At 36.8% G+C, this 27,029-nt stretch overlaps 1 protein-coding gene across 1 annotated transcript in view; it reads right to left on the bottom strand.

The window, feature by feature from the left end:
* Positions 1-27,029, bottom strand: part of C16H8orf34 (chromosome 16 C8orf34 homolog) — a 386,725-nt gene that overhangs the window by 121,983 nt on the left and 237,713 nt on the right. Inside the window, exon 8 of the mRNA XM_032316157.1 lies at positions 14,230-14,365. Within this exon, the coding sequence (XP_032172048.1) occupies positions 14,230-14,365 (136 nt within the window). The remainder of the gene's footprint in view (positions 1-14,229; positions 14,366-27,029) is intronic.

The following is a 27,029-nucleotide window of genomic DNA, read 5'->3' as shown; positions in this document are numbered from 1 at the left end:
TGAAAAACCCACCGCAAATATCATTCTCAATGGAGAAAAACTGAAAGCTTTTCCGCTAAGGTCAGGAACATGGCAGGGATGTCCATTATCACCACTGCTATTCAACATAGTACTAGAGGTCCTAGCCTCAGCAATCAGACAACAAAAGGAAATTAAAGGCATCCAAATCGGCAAAGAAGAAGTCAAATTATCACTCTTCGCAGATGATATGATACTATATGTGGAAAACCCAAAAGACTCCACTCCAAAACTGCTAGAACTTGAACAGAAATTCAGTAAAGTGTCAGGATATAAAATCAATGCACAGAAATGAGTTGCATTTCTCTACACCAACAACAAGACAGAAGAAAGAGAAATTAAGGAGTCAATCCCATTTACAATTGCACCCAAAACCATAAGATACCTAGGAATAAACCTAACCAAAGAGGCACAGAATCTATACTCAGAAAACTATAAAGTACTCATGAAAGAAATTGAGGAAGACACAAAGAAATGGAAAAATGTTCCATGCTCCTGGATTGGAAGAATAAATATTGTGAAAATGTCTATGCTACCTAAAGCAATCTACACATTTAATGCAATTCCTATCAAAGTACCATCCATCTTTTTCAAAGAAATCGAACAAATAATTCTAAAATGTATATGGAACCAGAAAAGTCCTCGAATAGCCAAAGGGATATTGAAAAAGAAAGCGAACGTTGGTGGCATCACAATTCCAGACTTCAAGCTCTATTACAAAGCTGTCATCATCAAGACAGCATGGTACTGGCAAAAAAACAGACACATAGATCAATGGAACAGAATAGAGAGCCCAGAAATAGACCCTCAACTCTACAGTCAACTAATCTTCGACAAAGCAGGAAAGAATGTCCAATGGAAAAAGACAGCCTCTTCAATAAATGGTGCTGGGAAAACTGGGCAGCCACATGCAGAAAAATGAAATTGGACCATTTCCTTGCACCACACACAAAAATAGACTCAAAATGGATGAAGGACCTCAATGTGCGAAAGGAATCCATCAAAATCCTTGAGGAGAACACAGGCAGCAACCTCTTCGACCTCAGCCGCAGCAACATCTTCCTAGGAACAACGCCAAAGTTAAGGGAAGCAAGGGCAAAAATGAACTATTGGGATTTCATCAAGATCAAAAGCTTTTGCACAGCAAAGGAGACAGTTAACAAAATCAAAAGACAACTGACAGAATGAGAGAAGATATTTGCAAACGACATATCAGATAAAGGACTAGTGTCCAGAATCTATAAAGAACTTAGCAAACTCAACACCCGAAGAACAAGTAATCCAATCAAGAAATGGGCAGAGGACATGAACAGACATTTCTGCAAAGAAGACATCCAGATGGCCAACAGACACATGAAAAAGTGCTCCATATCACTCGGCATCAGGGAAATACAAATCAAAACCACAATGAGATATCACCTCACACCAGTCAGAATGGCTAAAATCAACAAGTCAGGAAATGGCAGATGCTGGCGAGGATGTGGAGAAAGGGGAACCCTCCTACACTGTTGGTGGGAATGCAAGCTGTTGCAGCCACTCTGGAAAACAGCATGGAGGTTCCTCAAAATGTTGAAAATAGAACTGCCCTATGACCCAGCAATTGCACTATTGGGTATTTACCCTAAAGATACAAACGTAGTGATCCAAAGGGGCACGTGCACCCGAATGTTTATAGCAGCAATGTCCACAATAGCCAAACTATGGAAAGAACCTAGATGCCCATCAACAGATGAATGATCAAGAAGATGTGGTATATATATACACAATGGAATACTATGCAGCCATCAAAAGAAATGAAATCTTGCCATTTGCGACAACATGGATGGAACTAGAGCGTATCATGCTTAGCGAAATAAGTCAAGCAGAGAAAGACAACTATCATATGATCTCCCTGATATGAGGACATGGTGATGCAACATGGGGGCTTAAGTGGGTAGGAGAAGAATCAATGAAACAAGATGGGATTGGGAGGGAGACAAACCATAAGTGACTCTTAATCTCACAAAACAAACTGAGGGTTGCTGGGGGGAGGGGGGTTGGGCGAAGGGGGTGGGATTATGGACATTGGGGAGGGTATGTGCTTTGGTGAGTGCTGTGAAGTGTGTAAACCTGATGATTCACAGACCTATATCCCTGGCGATAAAAATATATGTTTATAAAAAATAAAAAATTAAGAATCTCAAAGAAAGAAGAAAAAAGATTTTAAAAATATATATTGCAGGGGGGAAAAGGAGTAAATTCTAAGAATATAGAGATATTTAACCTAAATTTGACATAAAGAGACAATTTGGTTACTTGAAAGCAAGATCAAGAAATTAAAAGAGAATTAAGTAAGAAAAAATGAAATTAAAAGACACAAGAAAAATGAGATCAAAGAGACATAAGAAGGTGTAGTGAATAGTCTGGAAAGGTCTAGATAGGTGCCTGAAGGACAGGAGAGAATGAATATCAGAGAGGAAAGAGTCAAAGCAGAGTGACTGAGCGCCTCACTAAACAAGAAGAGCCATGAGTTTCAGGCGATAAACATTAATTTTGATGTCTTACATTAAATGGTAGTTAAATATCAAGCAAAAAAAGAAATTTAAGAGTTTCCAGAGATAAAGAAGGATTACCTATGAAGAAATAACAACTATAACCATTATATGGAGAAACAATGGAGAAACAACCGTAAGTGGAATAAAACACTAATCACTAGATAAACCATTATTGAAAGAAAAGGAAGCATTCAAGACATTTTCAGATACAAAAACTAAAACTTACTACCCACAGAGTCTCTGAAGAAACTGTTAAATGGTTTCTTACAGCAAGAAGAAAGGTAAATTGTCGGAAAAATGTGTTTTAGGAAGTGACGTTTTTTAAAATGGGAAAATCCCCAAACTTACTGAGATTCAAAGAAAAGTATTTTTGATATTGTTGTTATGGGGGGGGGGTGTATATGGGCTGGAGAACAGGGACATAATACACGCTTACTCTTAAAGAAGAAAACAGCTGGAAGCAGGTGAATAAAATCAACAGATTAATAAAAATATGAGAGCACGATAAAGACAGTTTCACACTATCAAATTAGAAATTTATACTCACTAGGCCACTCAGTATGAAAAACTGTCCAACTTTCAGGTTTCATCACAAATTTCTTATTTAGTTCTACTCTTAACTGCAGCTCCAACCCTCTCCCCTTTATTGTCCATATAGGCAGTGTGGCAGGGATGACAACCATTCCAAACACATCCCCCATAAGCTGCTGGAGCTCTGAACTGGATGGATACAAGATGAATCAACACATATGTTGCCATTTTTCTTCTCTAAGAATATAGGAGTATATAACAACTAGTAAGAAAGTGAACATGGGCAGAAGTAAAGACAAAAAGTTCAGCAGGAGAATAACAACAACAAAATTGCTTTCAATTTAAAAGTACTGAGAGAACTTTAAAGGGAAGGAAGCAAATCGGAGCTGTGCTGGAAGAAGAATGAGTATTTGGATATGTTTGTGGGTTGTAAGGCAAAATTCTTCCTTGCATAGTGAGGTGAGTTTATTTTAGAAGAATGTCTATGGGGTACGCACAAAGAACACTTATGGAGAAAGAGAGAAACCCAGTTTAGCTGGGACTTAGAGCATAAGATAAAAAAAATTAAAAGATAGAGACAAAAATTATTTTTTTAAAGCTGTTCTTACATACCTACCTTTTACTCTCCTTACTAAAATCCAAAAGAAGATTCCATTTTTCAGGACTTAACTATTAACCTTTTGTCCTGCTGACTTGGTACTCTAAGAATCTAGAGTCACAATATAAGAATTCTCATGTTTGAAGGGGAAAAAGCTATTTGGAGTAGACCCTGGATCCAGGAAGGGAGAGGGATCTACAGGAGTGGGTTGAGTTAAAGACACTGGGCACTTGAGAGAGGAGTAAGGAAAGCATCACCAAGGTAGCTATGGAGAGCAACTCAAGTGTGTGTTGGCTGCAAAAGGAAACTTAGAGAGGGTCTCATGTGATAACAATGTTAGTGGAAAGAAAATCCCAAAGGCTATTATTAACCCTAAGGTAGAAAATGGAAAATCAGGAATGAGACCGAGTTTTAGAGAGATTTATAGAAGCAGTGTACTATAGCTGCAAGAACATCGAATATTTAAGCACAATAAAGACAATAAAGCCCTGGGTTCATGCCCACCAAAGACACTTGCTAGCTGTGTGTAGAAGTTATTTAAATTCTCTGGATCAAGTTTTGTCATTTGTACAGTTGATATAAAAATTGTGAGGATTGGTTTTAAATGAATTAATGTCTCTCAAAAATTTTTTATAATTTAAAGCTCTCTAGAAATAGAACAGATTATTGATTTTATTGTATTGTTATGGCCATTCTTATTTTTTCTGTACTGAATCTCTTTCTTTTGATAGATGCTTCTTCCCAACTTCTCATGATTCTGTTGAAACTGTCAAATACGGATGTTTCTTCCCTAACATACAGGTAAGCCCAGGACTGGAAATTAATTAGATCTCCTCACCTCCGTGCAGTGCCTAATCTCTGGCAGGCACATTACTTGGAGAGAGCTTAGCAGGGCCTTTTTAAAGATCATTATATGAACCCTGGGAGAATAAGGACATAAGCTATAAGGATATTTTAAATATGGGGCCTCCAGGCACCAGAACCATCTACATGGAGCAGCCCAACAGAAAGTAAAACCTGGGGGTAAAAATAGAGATGTTGATAGAAAGAAAGATGAATCTAGAGAGAGAGATGGAGATACAAATAGAAAGAGACACAGAGGGAGAGAGGAATAGAACTAAAGTGATTCCAGTTGATATTCCTCTAATCTTCTGTCCATCCAAGTACTTATTGATTATCTCATGTAGGTCAAGAATTATTTAAGGTACTGAGGATGTATTCGTGATCCAAGACAGATTTGGTCCCTGCTCTCATAGAGTTACTATTCTAATGAGAGTGAAAGAATGATAAATGCTTTAAAAAGGAAATGTAGGTTAAGCAGATTATGGTGATCTTGAACCAACCATGCTGGGAGAGGTGAAGAGTTGTGAGACAAGAGGTGGTTTTTGATCGGTATAGTTGATTAATCCTAATGCCAAGGACAGTCAGTCACAAAACCTGTTCTGTAAAGACACAGTGAACTGTTTAATTTCTTTCATACTCCTAAAAAAGAATATAATCTTGCACTCTATTAACTGCCAGTTCTGTTGTGGACAGATTTTGACCATGTATGTCCAATAAGAATCTCAAATTTAATATGTGCAAAAACTCATCATCATCCTCAACAAACTCCTTCTGTCTTCTCTCTCATCAATGGAATGCCATATTTCGGTTACTCTGGCAAATATATTTGGAATGATCGGGGATTCTTCCCTTTATCTCATATGTATCACTTAAACTAATGGCAAATCCTGTCAGCTCTATCCTCAAAAGATTTCTAAGTCTGATAATTTCTCACCATCTTTACAGCTATCACCCTAAGACTAGGAAATTTAGACACATGCCTTGTTGTTTTCTCAAGATCTTTATCCTAGAAGCTGGGTGAGTATATCATTTCAGTTATTCCTGCCTGCAGATTTTGATGAAATGATATAAGCCATATTTTAAGATACACTGAGTCCATGCTCCTTTATTTTTTATTTTTTATTTTTTTTAAAGAAATGTGTCATACTCTGGGTAGGATTTGGGTAACGCACACCCTAGGAATGCAACAGGCAGCTTACAGGACATGGACAAGGTTCTTATTTTCATCTTGTCTTCCCTACTTTCTTCCACTTCTAGGAAGGATTGGCTATGATTCATACTGGGACAGTTTTCAGACCAAAAAGACTTTGTTTGGATGGAACTAGAGGGTATTTTAGTAAACTAAATAAGTCAATCAGAGAAAGATAATTATCATATGATCTCACTCATATGTGAAATTTAAGAAAGAAAACAGAGGATCATAGGGGAAGAGAGGAAAAAATAAAACAAGAGACAAAATCAGAGAGGGAGACAAACCATAAGAAACTCTTAATCATAGGAAACAGAGGGTTGCTGGAGGGGACGGGGCAGGGGGATGGTATAACTGGGTGATGGACATTAATGCAGGCACATGATATAATGAGTGCTGGGTATTATATAAGACTAATGAATCAAGAACTCTACCTCTGAAACTAATAATACATTATATAAATTAATTTAAATTTAAAAAGTAAAAAAAAGAATGACTTTTTGATTCAGATGGAAATCATAAACTGAATCTCTGTGCCTCTTGTGTAGCTATGTTATTCTTCTCACCAGGGAAAAACAGGCAAACAAAAACGGGATTTTTCTATTCTTGTCCCTTGGCTACTCAGGTTTTTAGATGTATTCCTCAATTCTCTGGTCAGGAGAGTATCACAGGCCTTTTCTTTCCTTTATTTGATTTCGTTGGTTTAATCCCAGACCAAGATGCCCTGAAGTATCCAATTCCTATCTCAGACAGAAGGAATCATGGTATCTATAAGGCTGTAAAAAACAAACAAACAAACAAACAAAAAACAACATAAACAAAGCTCTTTAATGGTCTCTCTAAAAAATATCTAGTAAAGATTGCAGAAACTCATTAAAGACTTCAAGGTGGGGAGGTGGGGACGCCTGAGTGGCTCAGTTGGTTAAGCGTCTGTCTTTGGCTCATTCATGATCCCTGGGTCCTAGGATCGAGTCCTACATCCTGCTCCCTGCTCAGCAGGATCCTGTTTTCCCTTTCCTCTCTGCTCGTGCTCACTCTGCCTCCCTCTCCCTCTCAAATAAATAAATGAAATCTTAAAAAGAAAAAAAAAAAAGGATGTCAAGGGGAAAGAAACACAAATCTTGGAGAAGAATACTTTTCAGGAAATTCTAAAATAACCCTAAGGGTAAAAGACTGCTCCTTCTTTACAGAGACGGATCCCTGTGTTACAAATTAATTAGAATGCCATCCTGTTAAAGCAATTACAGAGATGTGAGTGTCTACAGCATTATCTGTTTGGAAAGGTGCCCTCACAACAAACAATTAAAATATAAAAGTTAACAACCATGAAATCTGGTAAGTGAATTTAAACAGTGTGTTTGAATACAGTATTTTGGGGGCCACAGCGTGAATACCTGTAATATCTGCAAATAAAAATGATGTTAATTGATTTTTCCATAAGTTTTTAGTGATTAAATTTAAAATATAATAACCAATTACAATCTTTTTTAATACAGGTCTATTAGTGAAAAATTTGGGGGGAAGCAGGATAATTTTTTAAAATTAGGCTCCCCTTTCATCAAAATTGATAGCAAATTTTCATCTGCTAATACTGATTCTGTTATGAGATCTAATGTATTTCAGCTTTGAAAGTGTCCTTTCACATACCTAGGTACTACCAAATACTAAATTCACAAGCAATAAAACACAAGCATGTAAAAGAGCTTGACATGATGTAATTCCAATTAAGTTAGTTGTCATCGAGATGACTTTATAAAATATAAGGTTTTCATAAAAGCACTATTTTACTTTGGAATTTGGGGTTGAATTCATTAGGGAACATTATCAAGTCCGAAGCAAAAGCTAATTTCCAAAGCTTTCAGTGTCCAATAACAGCAGTTGAGGGTGATTCTTCTCATACAGAAAATTTTTCATCTCAGCCCTTTAGCTCAAAAAATTGCAAGAAAACATCATCACTAACAGGGCATCAAACCAATGTGCAGTAAGGGAAGTCAGAATATTCAGTTTTTTTGACAAAAATTCATGGAATTGATGATGGTTCGGCCCACGACAGCAAGTGAAAGTTCAGCAGAGATGCTACTGGTTCAAACACACGAGAGATTCAGGTATTTTCCACAAAGTATCTCCAGCTGTTCCAAGCAGACTATTGGTGGAGTCTAATTCTTCCGCCACTTCAAACCCAGCACTGACTCCCTGAAGAAAGAACTGAACACCAAGAGTGGCGTCTGTAAGCTCATCAACTGCTAGGGAAACCAGATGAAATCATTTGAATTCTTATACAATTGACCACTGGTGTTGCTCCCAGTGTCCTCAGCATTTTGAGGAATTATTCTTGCTATAAGGCTAATAGTTTTATATTTATTTTTTCTGGATGCACTTCTTCAGAAACAATGCTAAGAGATTTTAAGTCACTAGAATCCTTTCCATCTTCTCCTCTCATCAGCTCCTGATATTCTTGTCAAATTGTACACAGGTCAGGCATCAGGATGTCGAGAGTGGAAAGAGGTAGGTCCACAAGTATGTTTTGCTTTTGTGCACTTATGTTGAGTACTATCTCCAGAGAGGGAACTTCTTCTTTTTTTAAAAAAAAGATTTTATTTATTTATTTGACAGAGAGAGAGACATGAGCGAGAGAGGGAACACGAGCAGGGGGGAATGGCAAGCAGAGGGAGAAGCAGGCTCCCCAATGCGGGACTCGGACCCAGGACCCTGGGATCATGACCTGAGCCGAAGGCAGATGCTTAATGACTGAGCCACCCAGGTTCCCCAAGAGAAAGAGCTTATTTATAGAGTGTGCCCGACATGAGTTTCTCTAGTTGCTCCCACAGTTGGCCCACTCCCCTCCACTGTTAGTCACAGCCTTTGCAGGTGTGTGGAAACCAGTACTCGCAGTAGATGGGTGTGGATTCAGTAGCTAACATGGGTGGAGTTCTGGGCCACAGCTCACAGCTCTGAGTGGTAGTGTTTGAGGGGTCTCAGGAAGCTGGGAGACACTGGGCACGGAACCTTTTAACATGGTCCTCTTTGAGTTAAATTTTTCCCCTTAGCAGTTTTAAGCTCCAAAAGAACAATTTAACTTAAGGTTAACAAGAAAAAGTTCACGGGCAAAGAATGAAAAAATGGCCTGTGTCTAAAGCTTAGGGGGTTTACCCTCCCAAAGCCCAAATTCTAGAAGATGGGAGTAGAATGAATACCTTTCTCTGCCGTATCAGAGAAACACTGGGTTTTACATCTTATTGCTGTTGTTGTGGAGTTTTTGTTTTTATTTTTTTCCGTACCCTCCATCCAGTCAAAATCAAGGAATTTATATTAATTTACAATTAATTAATTCACAGTAATTATTAAAATTAAAATGTAATTACAAGTTACAATTGTAATTTATAATAGGAAAAAATTATTTTGTAATGAAATTGAGTGATTTATGGGTTTACTTTCATTTTAAGAGAGCAATTATGAGTTTTACTTTGAGTTACTGATACAGTCATAGCTGAACCTCATGCTGTGAATTTGGGAAATATCATTTGATACCATGTGGGTTTAGACTTCTGCATTAAATTTAATGTAAAGCTAAGGCTATATGTAGATATGATATAAAATATGAGATTTCAATTTTTTTCAAAAATTTTTCACTTTAAACAAGTGATAGCAGTCCCATTTTGTTTTTACCCATTTTTCTTTATGTCCCTTCTGCTCACCTTTCCTTCCAATGGGAAGTTGCTGAATTTAAGCCTTCTAAAAATAGTTGGGGAAAAAAGAAAAAAAATGCCTAGGAATGTGAAACAGAATATAATGTATGATTAATTATGCAGATTTCCTTAGGTCAGCTAGGAAATCCTAATATAGATAGTTTGAAACTAGTTCACGCTTAACAAGATTTCTCATTCCCCTTGACCGCGGCTTGTCATCACCAAGGACGTTCTCCTCCTGCTTTATCACATCAATGCACAAACTCAGTATTTTAATGTCATGATGTTTAGGAGAAATCATGAACAAGTGTTAGTACAATGACATGAAGCAAATCAGTTAAAACTCAGCCGGCTATTTGGAAACAAACTTGTCCTAGCATTCTCATGTTGGAGTTTCCAAGCCAGTGGCACTGTACATTCTCTATAATCTAATTTCTTTTAAAATGGCTTTCAGTTCTTTTTGTGTGTGCACTATTGATGTAAAGCATGAATGAAGGCAAACACTTGCACCATCAAAAACAAATAGCATTTTACCACCCGGAATGCCCTGGCAGGAGTCCAAGAAAACAAGATTTAACGCCTCAGGATGGCAGTAGGTAGACAGAATTAATGGGTGGTCTTTCCAGAAAAATGGCTTATAAACTTCACTGAAATAGTAATTTCGTGCCTTCGTATCCACATTTGCTCTTGGTATCTTAATTGTAATCTTACAACAAAAATTCAGGACATTTAATAAAAAATTTTATTTGAAACTCAGAATTTTACAAACCACAGTTTTTTAAAACCACAGAAGTGTTGCTGGTAATTACTGATAAATTGCATTACTGACCTACTGACACTTTACTTTTTAGTTGATACTACTTAGTGTGATTCCTAGGCAACAAATGAAACTTGTTTTGCCCATACATTCTGAGATTTGTAGCTATATTGGTGGACTCTTCTAAAAGTCAAAGCAAGGTACTCAATGAATATATTAAAAATCTACTTTGTAATGAATAAAATCACCCATTATAAGGATACCGCTACACCCTACACAGAAAATTCTTATTTACTTAAAATTGCTATTTTATAACGGCTTCTTTACTTCATGATCTGAGAGGAAAAATGAGATATTCTGGTTGGAATCTTAAAATATCTTGGTTGGTCAGATCTCTACTAGCCAACATTTTCCCACTTGCCAGATGATGTCATCTCTTTGTTTAAATCACACAAATTGCAGCAATGCCCACATCAGACGGAAGCCATCAGGAGCTATAGGAGTAACACTATCCTGGAATAATTTTCCAGCTTGAAAACACAAGCTTTCTTTCATCTGCACTTTCCCAACCATGTGTGAAGTATTTATGGGGGGGAAAAAAATTCTGTAATCTTATTTCTTGTAACTAGGCTAATCAATAAACTTTTTGACATTCTTGATATTTTAGTCACCTTGTCCCACATAAAGCTTTACAGAACAATTTAATGTGGGCTGAATTCCTCTTTTCCTGATGTCTTAGAAAGTAGAAGTGTCTCCAGCGGTCACGTGTATCTAATATCCCTCAATCATTCCAGTAGAAACATATCATTCTCATTACACATTATGTCTTCCCATCAGGTTCTGAATGAGAAAGGCTCTGTGGCCTTTGGCTAAATGCCCTCAACTTGATAAGAGCAACAACGTTGTGGACATATCATATGCAAGCTCACTTCTAGATAATGTGATCCCATAAGTAGCTCATAGTGTAGTATCTGAAAAAAAGATTGAGAAAAAAGGCAATCTATAGAGAAGACTCTGCCTCTTAATACTAACTTGCTCATTGATTGGGTTCATTGCAGAAACTCTCAACATTACTTAAGTTTCACTGATGCCCCACAGAGCTTGTTATCAGTATCTTGCAACTATGGTATTATTTCACAACAAAACCATTAAGATCACTTATGCATTTTACCTCTCCAGTACTTTGGAAAAAGTGATTTCTTGACCTTAAGACTTGACAAAACAGCAAACAAATGACAAAAATATTGCTACCTTACAAATGCTTTATTAAACATAGAAATCCTGGGAAATGGACATCCTTTTTTTTCTCTAGTTAGAAGCCAAAGAGAAAATTCCAGAATGTCAGAAGAACGAGGCTCTTTTTTCTACAATACCTGAGCACTTCAGTGCAAGCCTTTCAAAAAGATGGGGAAAATACTGAAGCTTTTTAAACTGCTTAAGTATTTACATGGTGATTATCCTAGTGAGAGAAAAAGAGGAAACCCCTTTTTCTTGACAGCCTTGCACTGTGAACAATTTGATAGCTGCCTTTTCATACATTATTCTGTCCAGACCTCTCAATAGTCTTTAGAGGTTATCTCCAGGATTGCAAGAACTCCATTTCACAGATGAGGGACCAGATTTTCTGAATATTTGCATAATTTTTCCCACAATAATACACCAGGTAATTTAGGGTATATAAAGATCTCTTTGCCAAACTTTGAAGGAGGTTGTCTTTCTATTTTACCTTTGCCATAAAGTCTTGAAAAGTGTCGGTAATTATATTCTGCAACTGAACATTAATTATCCAAAACTTTCTTATCCATTAGCACTATACTGCCTCCAATCCAGTGAGACTTGAAATTAAACCCTGATCCCAAAAGGTCCAAAAAAATTCTAATGTCCAGTCTTCCTCTCTAAAGACCACATTGTCTCGTATTATCTTCCAGGCTGGGTGCCAGTGCCCACTCGAGAAGAACAATGAGAATGGGTACATTTCTCTAAAGGAAGCAACCATTTTCTCCATGTTGGTCTAGTCTGCTGCACTGGAATTCTGACTCACAGAGTTCTGAGGGATCACCTGGTCTAAAACTGCCACCTGCCTACCATAATCTCCTGGGCAGAGCCTGATACCCTGAGACAGTATCATCTGCCTTTTCTGGGCACCAGAATCTTCTCCCAGTGGCCTGGCTAGGTACCTCAGGCTGCATTCCTCCAGTCCTGATTTGTTGCTTTATCATCAAAGTTCCTATGTTTCTGCAGATCAGAGGTTACGAAGGCCTCTAGACTTTAGATGGGTAGTGCAAATGAGTGAAGCTGGACAGACAAGCTAACGACGTGAACTGGCACACAGCTGTGGGGTCTAAGGGTCTGGGAGGGAAGCTGCTACTGTGTGATCATCTGAGAATGTGGGCCCGGTGTTACACGACCCGAATGGGTATTCAAGAGAAGACAGAAATCTCAATATTTTATGTAAAATTGGTAACTAATCCAGCGGTTGTTTTTTTTGTTTTTTTTTTAAGATTTTATTTATTTATTTGAGAGAGAGAGAGAGTGTGTGTGTACAAGAGATCAAGCAGGAGCAGGGTGAGGGAAAGAGGGAGAAGCAGGCTCCCCACTGAGCAAGGAGCCCAAAATTTACTGACAGACCACTTCTGTTCCACCTAGGAGGGCAGCCTAGCCTAAAACAATGGATTCTTGGCTAACAATTCCCCCCACATCCCTTTTTTTCTTTTTTCCCCCCCATATTATTTTATTTCTTTTCAGTGATCCAGAATTCATTGTTGATGCACCACACCCAGTGCTCTAAGAAGTACGTGCTCCTCCGTATCTTTGAAAACCTTTCCTCTCCTGTTGCTCAGTGGAACTCTTTTGTGTTTGCTACATGGGATGCTGCCTGATTCAGGAATTATTTGATAAAGACAATTAGATCTTCAAAGTTTACTCAGTTGAATTTTTGTTATTTAACCATACCACAAAGGTTTTTCAAAACTGCCACACAACCTTCACATAGATAACTCTGTACACTCAAGATGCCTGAATACCATCACAGAAACAGTAGAAGTTTTATTTGCAGCTCTAATCAAAGTCAAATCACCCAAATATTACTTGTCTGAAGCAGTATTTCCATTGATGTGCTGTTTCCACTGTGCTGTGGCATTCTAATAGTCTCAAATAACATCCCTGCTTTTCTAAGAGGTATCTGTTCTATTTTTCTAAGCCTGTGACAATTAAAATAAAAATTTCCAAAGGCTAAAAGGAAAGAGGAAAAGCTACAAAAATCTGATTTGATTTTCCTACACTCCCTCCCTCCCAATTTCCAAGCAGCTAATCCCCTCTCAAACAATACAATAGAACAGCTAGACATAAAGAAAAGAAGATAAAACTGGCCAGCCAGTGTATTGTTCTTGCTAATCTGCACCATTTACATAAGGGTTAGAAGGCTTGTTTTATCATTTAAACAGGCTTAAAAGCCTCTTTGCAAATGAGATTTAGTTCCTACAAAAGAATGAATTCTAGCTATTTGGTGAGTTTCTGCTAGACCAGCACTGGGAGCTGACTTGGCAGTAACTTAAGCTACTTCTTTGGCCACATACGGTCTATGCAAAGATTGCTTCCAGCTGCCAAAACTGAAAAGTGTCAAGCTGATTAAATTCTTTCCAGGAGGTGGACAAGATGCGGAGCAGGTTAAGAGGCCAATAACATCAGATCTTAAACTATACCTGGGCAAACTCGCCTTTATGCAGGTGCTTTAAGAGGGGCTTTGAACCTGCAGAGGCCTTAGACTCTGCCTTTCAAAGGGAACCAGTAGGGCGGATAGCAAATGAAATTCAGAGACAGAAAGACTTAAAACTCCTCAAACTGTGTAGTGAGGACAAGCTAAACTCTTTGATTTCATTGTTGGTCTGAGTAGCATTGGATGCGAGGAAAAACTGCACGGCTAACTCCCTCTCCAATGTTAGCACAAAAGACCTTTTGAAAGAAATGATTTTTTTTTTTTTTAACACAGAGGAGTTAACACCCTTTGCATCAAAATCGTAGATTTTAAAAATTAAGATTACGTTTATGTATACTATACCTATTATTTGTTTTACCTGGCACACCTTGAACAGATGTTCAGTGTGACCTTGGCCTGAGGTTCAGCAGGGTGAGTAGCACGAGCTTGGTTAAATTTGCTCCCAGAAGGTACAAGGGTAGTTACTCCCTCCATTCTTAAATCATCAAGATCCTCTGTAACAACATAAACAATTGCAGAAAAAAATTAGCCCTAATAGAATTAATAAGAAAAGTGCATGTTTTCAGGTATCTGCTAGTAGTTAAGTAAACCATTATACTTCTGCCTTGCAAAAATATTACCTCATGTATCATTTATTTTTCAAATCATTTTTAGATGTAGCTGGAGGGATATGTAAGGAAAGATTTACAGACGAAAAATGATGAGAGGCTGAATCCGTTTAGACAATGGGCAGACCATCATCTATGACTATGGAACGCGAACCGGCCACCTTTCTGTGAGCATTCAGATAAACCACACCAAAATCTCTGCTGTAATTAGCCCCAAATGGTCAGGACTTGGTCAATGACTGACAGCTTCTCTATTTTTTGCCTTTGCTTCCAACTCAGAGCCAACCAAAGAACACATAGTCTTCCAAACTAATTATATAAGATCAGTTGTTTCTAATTAGCTTGCCTTGACACTTCCCCATGCAACAACCTCTATTAAGCCTTCTCTGTTTTCACTCTTAACCCTTCCTTTTTGTTTTCATGTGGGGCTAAGTTTCCCTTGCAATGCAGTCCTGATAGAATAGGTACGTGATCTCCTGTTTTATTTTGAAGGCAAGGACTCTGGTAAAAAGGATTCCATTTATTTGTTCTTATCCTTAACAAAAGAGGGACATGAAGTTTCAAAAAAATAAATTATAATCTTGCCAAAACATAATACATTATTTGAGGTTATAGCCTAGTTAAGGAGGTAAATCATTCTTTCCTGACAAGGCTATAGACTATCTAAACATCTTAGACCCTTCACAAAACAATCAAGAGTATTTCTGGTTTAACTGGATATTGTAACAAACAAGTATCAAATTTTCCTGAGATTGTGACAACTTTTAGTGTGAGTCCTAAATAGGCTTTCTATAATCTGAAGAAGACTTGTCAATAGACTCCTTCCATAGACAATACCAGCTAAAATCTTTTCATCTACTTGCATATGAGCAAGCTGGGCAAGCCTACTGAGTTTTAACTCAGTTTCATGGGAGTCATAAAAACTCACCACCTTGACCTGGTTGCAAAAGCTTCTTCCCCTTGTTTTAAAGGCAATAACCATCCCTTCAAAACTTGGCACTTTTGCTAAACTGGTTATATAGCCTTCTCTCTTGATCTTATGGATCTGTGTCCCTCATACAACATAGACTTTACCACTATCTGAGAACACGGCACTTTCCAGCTAGCTAATTAGCTTCTGTGAGATTCTGTTAGTGTCTCATCCTCACATTACTATTTACCACTGCAACACATTGATATGCCCCTCTCCTGCCCCAACCAGAAGAAGAGAACCTCACAATTTTCTTAGCTCGGTTAGGGAACTTACTATACCCCCACTCAGTTTTTTTGAGGATTCCCATGGAGAAGTCTGGCCTAAATTTGTTGATAGATCATACCTCAAAAATTCAAAATGTAGCAGAAGATGCTATCACCAATTTAAACTTGACTCTGGAATACAGTCCTCCACGTGAAGTAAAATTAGTCTAGGTGACAGAATACACTTACGTGAGCCTGTCAACTAGACAAAAGACCACAGAGTATATATGGAAGCTAAAGGAAATAATCTCTGGCAGATCATTTTGCCAAACAAATGGCCTTAACCAAGGTTTTGATCCAATCTAAACTCAAAAGATAAATCCATAAAGGAATTCAAAGAGACCATTATAAAATATCAACATTTAGTCCCTCATTTTGAAAAACATAAAATGGAAAAAAATGTGGCTCTAGCTTCATTTACCTAATCTCTGGTACTCTCAAGACAACTGCTTGGTGGCACTAGATGATTTCAAAGGTATATTAGCTAAATTTCTCCATCACACTACCCATCATAGTACAGATAAATCGGTTATTATCTTATATTTGCAAGGCTGGTACACTTTAAAAAGCCAGGTGAGGTATTTTTTAAGTTACATGGACTTGTCACCAGCATAATTCTAGGAAAACTGTAAATATGGGACCTCGCCAGAAACCAAAGCTTCAAGGGTCCTTTGAACACCTTCTGATGGATTTTACATGCCTTCCACTTTCCATGAGATTTCTATGTTTTAGTTATTGTATGTCTATAGAATTTCAGGATGAGTTGAAACATTTCTTTGTTGAAAAGCTATGGTCTTTACAGTTGCTAAAAATCTGCTCAATTCTGTGTTTTTCTGACCTTGGGAATATAAACTTTTTTTAATCAAGTGACCAAGGCACACCTTTCACAAGAAATGCTGTTAAAGAACTTTGCAAGGTATTACCCCTTATTCAGAAACCATATTGCTCTTACCTCCTACAAAGTTCTGAAAAGCTGGAAAGAATCAATGATGTCCTTGAAATAAAACTAACAAAGATTTCAGAACCCTTGAGCTCTTTTAGTCAAAGGGACTCCCACCTACCCTTAAAGCAGTATGGTCTGCTCCTCCAGGGATACATTGTTTGCTTTGTTGTGAACTGGTAACTGCAAGGCCCCCATGATTAAGGATTTTACCTGTGATATTATACTCATGTACACAGACATCACAAAATATTAAAGGTTAAGGGTAGATTCAAATAGTCTTCTTAAATGGCCTCTTTCATGATATTCAGCTATGAGATTTCATCTGTTGGAAGATATATTGGGGAAAAACTGCTCTTGAGCCTCAGTGGAAAGGACTCTATCAGACAGTGTTAACAACAGATATAAAAGTAAAACTCCCTGATAAGTCCTTAGGTTCACATTTCACGACTAAAGAAGCAATCTGGAATGAACCAGATTGGAAGGCTGGCCTAATAGGGAATCTCATCTAAAAGATTCTCAGAGATTCTTTAGAAGCAGCAGATCTTCCCAGTAGACAATGACCCAAGACTCAACTTTAGAATAATCCACCAGAAATAGTGGGCAGCTCCTGCTGGATCAAAACCCCTGCCTAATTCTTATTTTGTTTTTTATCTGCTGACTTATAATCATTTGTCATTTTCTAGAGACCCCTCATTATTGCCATGCTGAAAGGCCCTTTTTCTTTTATTTCCCTCTTACTAAAATTAGATTAGAACACAATCATAATAACACCAATTTCAGATTATCCTAGCAATAACCTTCAAGCTTACTGATTGCTGGACTATGTTATTCCTCACTAGACCCTAATGATGAAAATCTAAGGGAAATTCCAATCTATGGAAATGAGATCAAAGGGAATTACAACCAATGGTGTTTTCACTTGTACCTACAGGGACAAATGACCTTAAACAGATTAATTTGTGATTCTGCTAGTGTGTCTTTCTTACAGAAAAAGAGAGGGACCTTCTTAAATCAAGGGGTCAATTATTTGTCATCTAGACTAAAAGAAATACAAATACATAAGCCAGCCAATGTGAGGCCTTTGTTCTAACCTCATGTGATGAATAATTCCTTTTTTTCTGGATATCCATGTGTTCTTATCAGATACTACTTCCTTTGCAGCTGGAATAACTAGTCTTCCTTGTCTCACTAATTATCTCATGCACATTAAGAATAGTTTTACAGAATTTATCTGTACACAGACACTCTAATTCTATAAGTCATCAAATCTGGAAATTATAATTGAGTCACAAGCTCCAAAAATGAGGCTATCTTTCATTATTCAAGCACATGACCCAAGAGGTTATAAATTCAGAATTTATACAAACAATCAAAACAGTGTTTCCAATTGTAAGATTCATACAAACAAAAGACTATAAGACAGGTGTCATTTTAACTCTGACAGAAGTTATAAAATTATACCCTTATAATCTAGATGGAATATAGATCAATCTCCATTCCTTGGCAAGAGTAGTAATAGACAATTTAAATTTCTTGTGCACTTAGTCATGATGGTATCTCTGCCATTGCTTAGACTTCTTGCTATACTTGGCCCGATGAAACACCTAAGTTAGAGAAAGCTATATATCATCTTAAGGGAAAAAGCTATATGGTTCTGTAAGATGGATCTTTATGACCTGTGGAATTATTCTCTTGGCCTTCGTTGGACATTCAGGTTTCTGGTTCTGAAGCATCTTAAGTGGACTTTTAATAATTCTTGTTTATGTCACAGTGGTCATGATACCAGTTCATTTAACTTTACCAGCTTAATACATAATACTTAGTGCAAGTTTTAAATGCTTCTATCAGCCACTTCTTTATCAGATGATCACCACGATGATACAACATTAAAAAGATTAAGAAACCCTTTGATACAATTGATTATGGAGACAAGTGAACAATCATCAAACACTGAAGATACAGATCTTTTGCCCAACTTCCCGCAAGGAGAGAATGACTAAAAGAGAGGACTTAGACACTGAACATACGAGATAGTGGAAAGATCATACAGGATATTAGAACACTATCCACAACCTCTGTTGGAATCGACCATGGAAGCCTCAGCAGCAGTTAGCCCCCAAACATTCAGGACTTGGTTCATAAAGGCCCGCTTTCCTCCTTTAACTCCATTTCCAACTCAGAACCAGAGAAAGTCAAATATGCTCTCCAAACCAAATGCTTCTAGTTAGCTTACCTCCAGGTCCCCATGCCAACAACTTATAATCAAAACATACTCAGGCCATCCATCCACCCCATCTCCTCCCCCGACAAATGGTAGAATCTCCTTGCCAGAATTCTCTTTCTACTTGCAAATTCAAGAGGGGTATTTCATAAGGCCTTTTGAAGATAGCCGAACTACCCTATTTACATCTGGTTATCATCTTTTTTTTTTTTTTTCCTAGCTCAGAATAACTATCACAGTGTGGGATAAAAAGGGAACCCTAGAGTGAGAAGACTGCTAGAATTTACTTGCTGGTTCATTGGAGACTTTAGGGTGCTGTAAGCTAAATACTTCAGCAGCTGTGGTGGCTGTGAATTGTCCAATGCAGCTGTGAACTGTCCAATGCAGCTGTGATGACGGCAGTGCAATTGCCTTTTGAAATCTTGAGAGAAGCCTTATCCTGAGAAATACTCAACCTTTCATTCCTTACCAATATCAGTTCTGCCACAGAACATCAGTAAGCTCCTAAAAACTATTGAGTACTCCCCAAGCTTTAAAGGGTGAAACAACTAGAAAGAATCCGGCATCCTGTTTAGTCATGAAAGAATACTAATAATCTATGTTTAGTTTGCAAAGGAAAAAAAATACAAATCTAGATCCCCATAGCTCCATTTCCTTAACAACTTTATTATAGGGAGCAGGTGTCTAGGATTAAATAAATCAAAAGAAGGAAACAGAAATGCCTAAACTTAAAAAAATTTTGGAAAGTTTACACAAATTGAAAGAGAGAGAGAAAAACAAATTAAAGAATTTAAGAAAGATCCTGTCCAAAGAACTTTCAATACCGGATAAGTCAAGGGAAGAAATGCTGAGCACATTTTCTAAATATAGAAAACTTAGAATCTAAGAACATCAATGCTTTCAACGTTTCCTTCTTCGTTTCTTCCTTCCCTCCTTCTCTGCCTCCCTCACTCTTTCTCTTTTGTCCTTCCTTCCTTCCTTCCTTCCATCTTTCCTTTCTTCCCTTTGGGCCTTTTTTTTTTTTTTTTAAGATTTTGTTTATTTATTTGACAGACAGAGATCATAAGCAGACAGAGAGGCAGGCAGAGAGAGGAAGGGAAGCAGGCTCCCTGCTGAGCAGAGAGCCCTACTCAGGATACAGAGCTCCATCTCAGGACGCTGGGATCATGACCTGAGACGAAGGCAGAGGCTTTAACCCACTGAGCCACCCAGGTGCCCCAAGGGGCTTTTTCCTAAATAAAATATTCTCCAAGATATTCCCCCCACCAAAGGCAGCCCGGTGTTGTAGATGAAGTCAATAGACCATATACCATCTTTGTGGAAAGTAGATACAAATTCAGTCTATTAAGGAGAGACTCTAGGCAACGAGAAATTTCCTTAAAGCAATCAGGAATACATTTTTTTCATCAGAGAACTTCATGATTCTTCTTCTTTTTTTTTTAGATTTTTAAAATTTATTTATTTGACCAAGAGATAGAAATCACAAGTAGGCAGAGAGTCAGGTGGAGAAAAAAGGGGGACAGAGAGCAGAGAGCCCAGCAGAGAGCTCGATGCAGGATTCGGGGCTTCATCCCAGGACCCTGAGATCATGACCTGAGACGAAGGCAGAGGCTTAACCCACTGAGCCACCCAGGTGTCCCCTATTTTAATTATACAGAATATTTTCAGTTTTCTAACTTAAATTTCTTTGATAAAGGAATTATTAGAAAGCTAAATAAATTAAGTAAGAAGTGAGTAAAAAATATAGGCCAGAACAAGTGGTAAAGGACTTTTTGAAAGGATGGAAGAACAGGAAAATGTACACAGATTTAAAAGTACATAGTATTTTGGGGAATGTTATATAGCTCTTTGACTATAACCTGAATGCGCAGGGATGTTAGGATGCAACACTGAAAAAGAACTTAGCCTCAGATAATGAAGGGTGATAAAGTGATCAAATCTATGTCTTAAAAGGATAACTGTAGGTATATTTATTAAAATAAACAATTTTCTAAAGTTATAAAAATTTTTAGAAATATTCTTTTTGAACAATCTTTATAATTTGAACAAAAATTCTTTTTGCTACAATCTCTATAATAAAGAGATATATATTATATGTAATACAATATATAATCTTGATAAAATACTCTTCATTGAAATCAATACATTGAACTATCATATTTAGTGAATAAGTTCATAAATATATTACTCATAGCTATAAATGCATTTCTCATTAAGATATTCTTACATAAGAATATACAGTTGGGGGCGCCTGGGTGGCTCAGTGGGTTAAAGCCTCTGCCTTCGGCTCAGGTCATGATCCCAGCGTCCTGGGATGGAGCCCAACATTGGGCTCTCTGCTCTGTGGAGAGCCTGCTTCCTCCTCTCTTTGCCTGCTTCCCTCCCTGCTTGTGATCTCTCTCTTTGTCAAATAAATAAATAAAATCTTAAAAAAAAAAAAAAGAATATGCAATTGTACATGCAAATAAATATCAAGAATGTATTTGATATGGGCGCCTGGGTGGCTCAGTGGGTTAAAGCCTCTGCCTTCAGCTCAGTTCGTGATCCCAGGCTCCTGGATCGAGTCCCATGTCGGCTCTCTGCTCAGCGGGGAGCCTGTTTCCCTTCCTCTATCTCTCTCTCTCTGCCTGCCTCTCTGCCTACTTGTGATCTGTCTGTCAAATAAATAAATAAAAATCTTAAAAAACAATGTATTTGATATAGTTTATATAATCAATATATTATAGAACTGTACCATCCAAGTCAGTGGTCATTAGCCACACGTCATTATGGAGCACTTAAATGACTGGTTTGAATTGCAATATGCTGTTAAGAGTAAAGTAAACACAGGATTTAGAAGACTTAGTACAAAGAAAATAATACAAAATACCTAATTTATAACTTTTATGTTGACTATTTGTTGAAATAATAATAGTTTGGGTCTAGTGGATTAAATAAACTTTATTATGAAAATGAATTTTACCTATTTTTTCATTTTTTTAATGTAACTACTGGAAAGTTGAAAATTATGTATGTTGCTCCAGTTTGTGGCTCACATTGTATTTCTATTGGACAATGCTATTCTAGAACATATAGTTCATGAATATATTAATAAAAGCTATATTTTCAAATAAATTAAACTATGCTATGCCTTAGAGCTTTAGACTAAATTAACATGCCTTAAATTGATGCAAATAATGGTTACTGAATATATGCAAGAATAATATTTCTGTGAATAACAGAATCATATTCATTGACTCTATTCAAAACATTATTTACTTTCAGTACTTGCTATCCTGCTATTTGGCTTTATTTTTTTCTTATAGCCCTTATCACTACATGAAAATATATTTATAAGTGTCTATATATATATAACCTGAAGATACACACACACATATACACAAAAGACAACATACATACACCCCTGCAATTTTATTTTTAAAAAATTGTTTCTTTTCTGATACCTCAAGATAGGAATGAAGTCTCTCTCATTTCCTATCATAATCTTAGTGTTTCAGTAGTGTGTCTAGCACAGGGTATTCATTGATATTTGCTGACTATAGGACTTTTTTTTTTTTTTTTTTTAGAGGATATCCCTGAGTTCCTGTGAGACTTTACTAAAGGCACCAGTCTCCAGGGGAGACTTCAGCATAATCTGATAAATTCAGTTAATTATTTGACAAATTGATCTTTTACGTGGAATTGGCTTTTCGAAAACGGTTTCTGAATACATTGGCTGCACTTGCCAACAGTCCTTTGGAAAAGAAAAACCAAAAACAGGGAGATGAGACAGGAAGGAGAGCCTTATCAGGAGAGAATGTAGGAGCTTCTGAAGCCTAGAGCAAGAAAGTCACAAGGAAAAGGAGAGAAATGTATTAGAAGGTCAAGTTAGAGCAAGACTCAATAGGGTTCGTGATTGAAAGTGAAATCCTAGTAGGTATCTTCACACTAGCTTTTTGGAGCATATAGGAAGAGAGAATACCTTTGGTTTGGCCCATGCTGAGATGAGTTGTCTTCCAGATATCCAACCGGATATTTGGTAAACAACAGAAGCGTAAGCCTAGGGCTAGGAAGAGAGTGTGGAGTGAAGCAAGAGACCACATTGGGGAGAAAAGCAGATACAGTTCTCAGCCTAGCAGTTAAAATCAAGCAGGGTCAGTTCTTATTTTAAGTTTCTCTACAGGTGAAATGATACATTATGTTAATATTGTATTGTAAAAGAGAGTGTCAAACTTGGTTTTTGTTGGTTTTTTTTTTTTTTTTCCATCATAGAAACCACAGCTATTTATTTTTAAAGGTAGCCTATAAAATTGTGTGGCAACCTTTGACTCACAGGGACACTATTGAGAAAAATGAACTAATTTATGACTAAAGACTGTGAGCACTTTATCTTTATGCAATCTAAACCAAGAATTAATCAAGCAAAGAACTGTTTTGATTTAATTTAAGGAACTAACAGCTGCCTAGATGCAGTAATCTCAAGACTTTCATTTCATTCAAGTGTAATCCATGAAATAATTTACAGCTGCTTAAGCTAGACAATGTGGGATATGAGTGAATTTTCACATCTGTTTCTGGAAACTTTACAACGAAAATTAAAAGCTTTCCAAACATAAGTCCCTTCACAGTGATTCAGTGAAGGGTTACATAAGAATTATATGGCAGTTTTTTCCTGCATTGCAATTGGTTTGTTGATTTACGTTGATAGTGCTGATCTGGTCAAATATTTTAAGCAGATGTTATATATTCTGAGTGAATTATTAAAAATAAAACAAATGTTGAGAAAGTATATAAGAAATTAGACAAGTTTAAATAAAAATATTATGAATTTTTTTTTGGTTATGTGAAACAGCTATAGTTCCTTATAACAAGGAAAGAAAAAAATGGAGAGCATTTGCTAGGACAAATTCTGGTTGAAAGGTATAGGAAAAATGTTAAGGCCATGCTTCCTTGGGTGCTCTTTCTAAGATCATGCCTGAAATATGAGTTCAGCATTCTTTCTTGGTACATCAGAATAGTACAAGTTAATCAGATTTATAAATAGTAAAAATAAAGATATCAAAAATTACAGGCTGTAAAATTTTAGAATGACCTTAATTAAAAAAAATTAACTTAGAATTGCATTTGGAAAAAAAATTTCTTGTGGAATTTAAATGCTGTGCTGGCTTCCCTCTTTAATAACATGAGAGAGAGCAGGTTGCAGAATATTTACTTTCCTTGACCACATGAGATCAATAAACAAAGAAAGTGATTAGACCAGTAAGTTAGGGAAAATGTTTATAGAAATTTAAGTTTACATGTCTTCTGTATCTTCTACTATTAACTGAAAAGAGTAAGAAACTTCCTGAGATATCTTTGCTAGCTACCAGTTCCTGTTTAATTTCTTTGACCTTCAAGAGCCAAACATATCATGACCACAAACATTTGTAAAAATTTAGGCTAGAATTTGTTCACTTAGATTGCAAATGAATCACAAGACTTGTGCTAATTGAACCCATCATGCTGTAAATTGTGAAGGCTTTTCTGTTAGTCGGAAAAATTAAGACATCTGGGAGTGGTTTTCTCTTTCCAGTTTGCAAGAAAATACTACTGCTTCTAGCAAATTCAAATCCAGACACTACCCAAAGTCTGGTTTCTGTATCAGTGTATCTTTATTTTTCTTAATTTTCACCCACCACAAATCAAGAGATTATATTGTATAAACAACAACAAAAAATAATGGCTTTCCCCGAAATTTTTCTCACTCTTGGAAGGTTTTACAGATAGAGATTGTGAACAATTCTCTTCCATGAAACTTACTGAAATTCCGGGCATGTGGACTCATGTCAGGTTAAGTTAGATAAGCACAATGGCCTGATAGAAGTGAAAGCTCAGTTGCAGCCCTAATTGAAGTGAGGACACACTGTGGACAACAGAGAACTAGAGACTGAATCAGAGGAGTAGCATTAGGGACAGGATTTGGGGGATAGAGGGGGAGGCTCAAACAGGAGATCAGCAAAAAGCTTAGGAATAGAGGTGTTCAGGAATACAACTGGAAAACAGAATGTGAGGCAAGCCAGGAGAAAGGTGTAGACACGGGCAAGGCAGAGATGGTATCTAGGTAGGTCAGAGGGAAAGGTTGATTAATCTGAAAGACTGGGATTAAATCAATTATTATAAGGTGATGAGTAAAACAGTGTAATTTTTTCAAATATATAAATCACCACAAAAATCTTACAAAAGATTATCATTTTTACTACTGTTTAAAAGTTTATTTATTCCATTTTAATTTCCCTGAGATGTGTCTCTGGCTAAAGCACTCATGTAATTATTATCTCTCAAGAGTGAGAAGGCATTTCTCATCCCAATGGTTATAGAATGACTGTTGGCTGTATTAGCCACCTTTATGTTATAGAAAATATGATTTCAGCCACTAGGGGTGATACAACATACAAACATCTACTCTTTTTGTTTTTAAACTAATTGTTAACCCTGTTAAAAATAATTTTTATGTTCTTACAGGTTCTATGTTAAATAAATAAGGTCCTATGTTGAAAAGTCCCTATGTGCACTTTAATACTTTGTTGACTGCTAATGAACTTTGACCATCAACCTAATGTATATACCCTATGCCATATTTGGTGACATTTTGATTTTTGATCCAGACCATGATTATTAATCAGGCTCATTTTGATGAGTGTTTCTGCATTGATAATATAATTTGCCAACTCAGAATAAGTCCTTTGGAGAGAGGATAATAAATTTATACACTAATTGCTATAGTTTTAAGACTAGCAGTTAAATTTTCGGTGTCCATGTTCTAAACTTATTTTTAGTAGAGTTGACTCTACCTGAAGTCAGTTTACTTATTGTACATGGTACAAATACACAGAAGTAAATTACTGTGATATCTGTGATTAAACTCAGGTTTTATTGTTAGTTTACTTTTTTCTTGGATTTCAGTTGTAACCTATCCAAGGTCATTGACATCTTCCACCACAATCCTCCTTTCCTCTTTCTTTTCTTATATTGTATCTTCATTTTTAAGAAGACGTCATTTTTAAGTCTTCAGCTTTGATCGTATTCTTCCTTCACGAGATCCTTGACACTGTAGAGTTCTTTTGCTCCATTGTAAATCCTTTGTGCTTTGCTTTACTCCCTCTTTCAACTTCATGCTAGTGATATTGAGATTTTTCATCTCATCATGGGCTATTCTCAATTGGGCAAATTTTAGCTAACTAAATGCACATTTAAGAGCTTTCTCAAAGTTAGATAAAGAAGTATATCATCATGCTTGTCATATTTGTTGGACTTCTAAATTCAATATGGTTAATCCAATAATAGCATTAAGTAGCACAGCTACCCCTCTTCCTGTCCCCTCTACACTCTCTTTAATTCTGTTTTATACTCGGTCCTTCAGAATGAATCTTAAAAGAATCAAATTTTAGGAAAATAAAAAAGATCATGGCTGCCCATATACTAAAATTGCTACTGATGTATTTTGGCTGTGGTTGCCAACTCATTCTCCCTTGTGGTGTGCCACAGGCAAGAAGCAAGCACAAGACATACCTTTCCCATCACTGAGATGAGAGCCACATGCCACAAGATGTTGCCACCCTGTCTGACACACTATAAATTCTCTTTCCATTCTATGCTGCTTTCTTGGAATTCACATTCTGTTCTCATCCTTTACACTTCAAGCCACAAAACACTGCTACCCCAAATGAAATTTTACAAAGCCATTTTCAACTTTCTTTCATTTTCTTGGATAGTTGCCTCTATGGAACTATTCTTTATAACATGTCATGTGTCATGGTATCACCCAAGAACTCATCTCATATCCTCTATTATATAAATGTTTGGGTTTACTAAAAATGGATATTTCAAGATAAGAAAAAATATAAAAACCAAAAAGATATACAAATTGGTTATACAATGTACTCCTTCTATAACAACCCTAGCTTCTTTCTGTGCCTTGAACAACCCAAGAATGTTAATGTCTTTGGGTCTCTAGAATTACTGTGCTTCCTAACTGGGTGCCCTTTCCCTAGACATGACCATACTGCTGTGCTCAAATACTGACATTTAGTAGGGGACTCCCTTGACTATTCTATCTAACGGAGCATCATTGATCATTGCTTATTCTTTTTATCCTTCCTTATCTCCAGAACATTTCTTACATTCTGTAAGAA

This window comes from Mustela erminea, chromosome 16 (genome assembly GCF_009829155.1).
Source record: "Mustela erminea isolate mMusErm1 chromosome 16, mMusErm1.Pri, whole genome shotgun sequence".
Lineage (NCBI taxonomy): Eukaryota > Metazoa > Chordata > Mammalia > Carnivora > Mustelidae > Mustela > Mustela erminea.
This window is presented reverse-complemented; position numbering and strand designations above follow the sequence as displayed.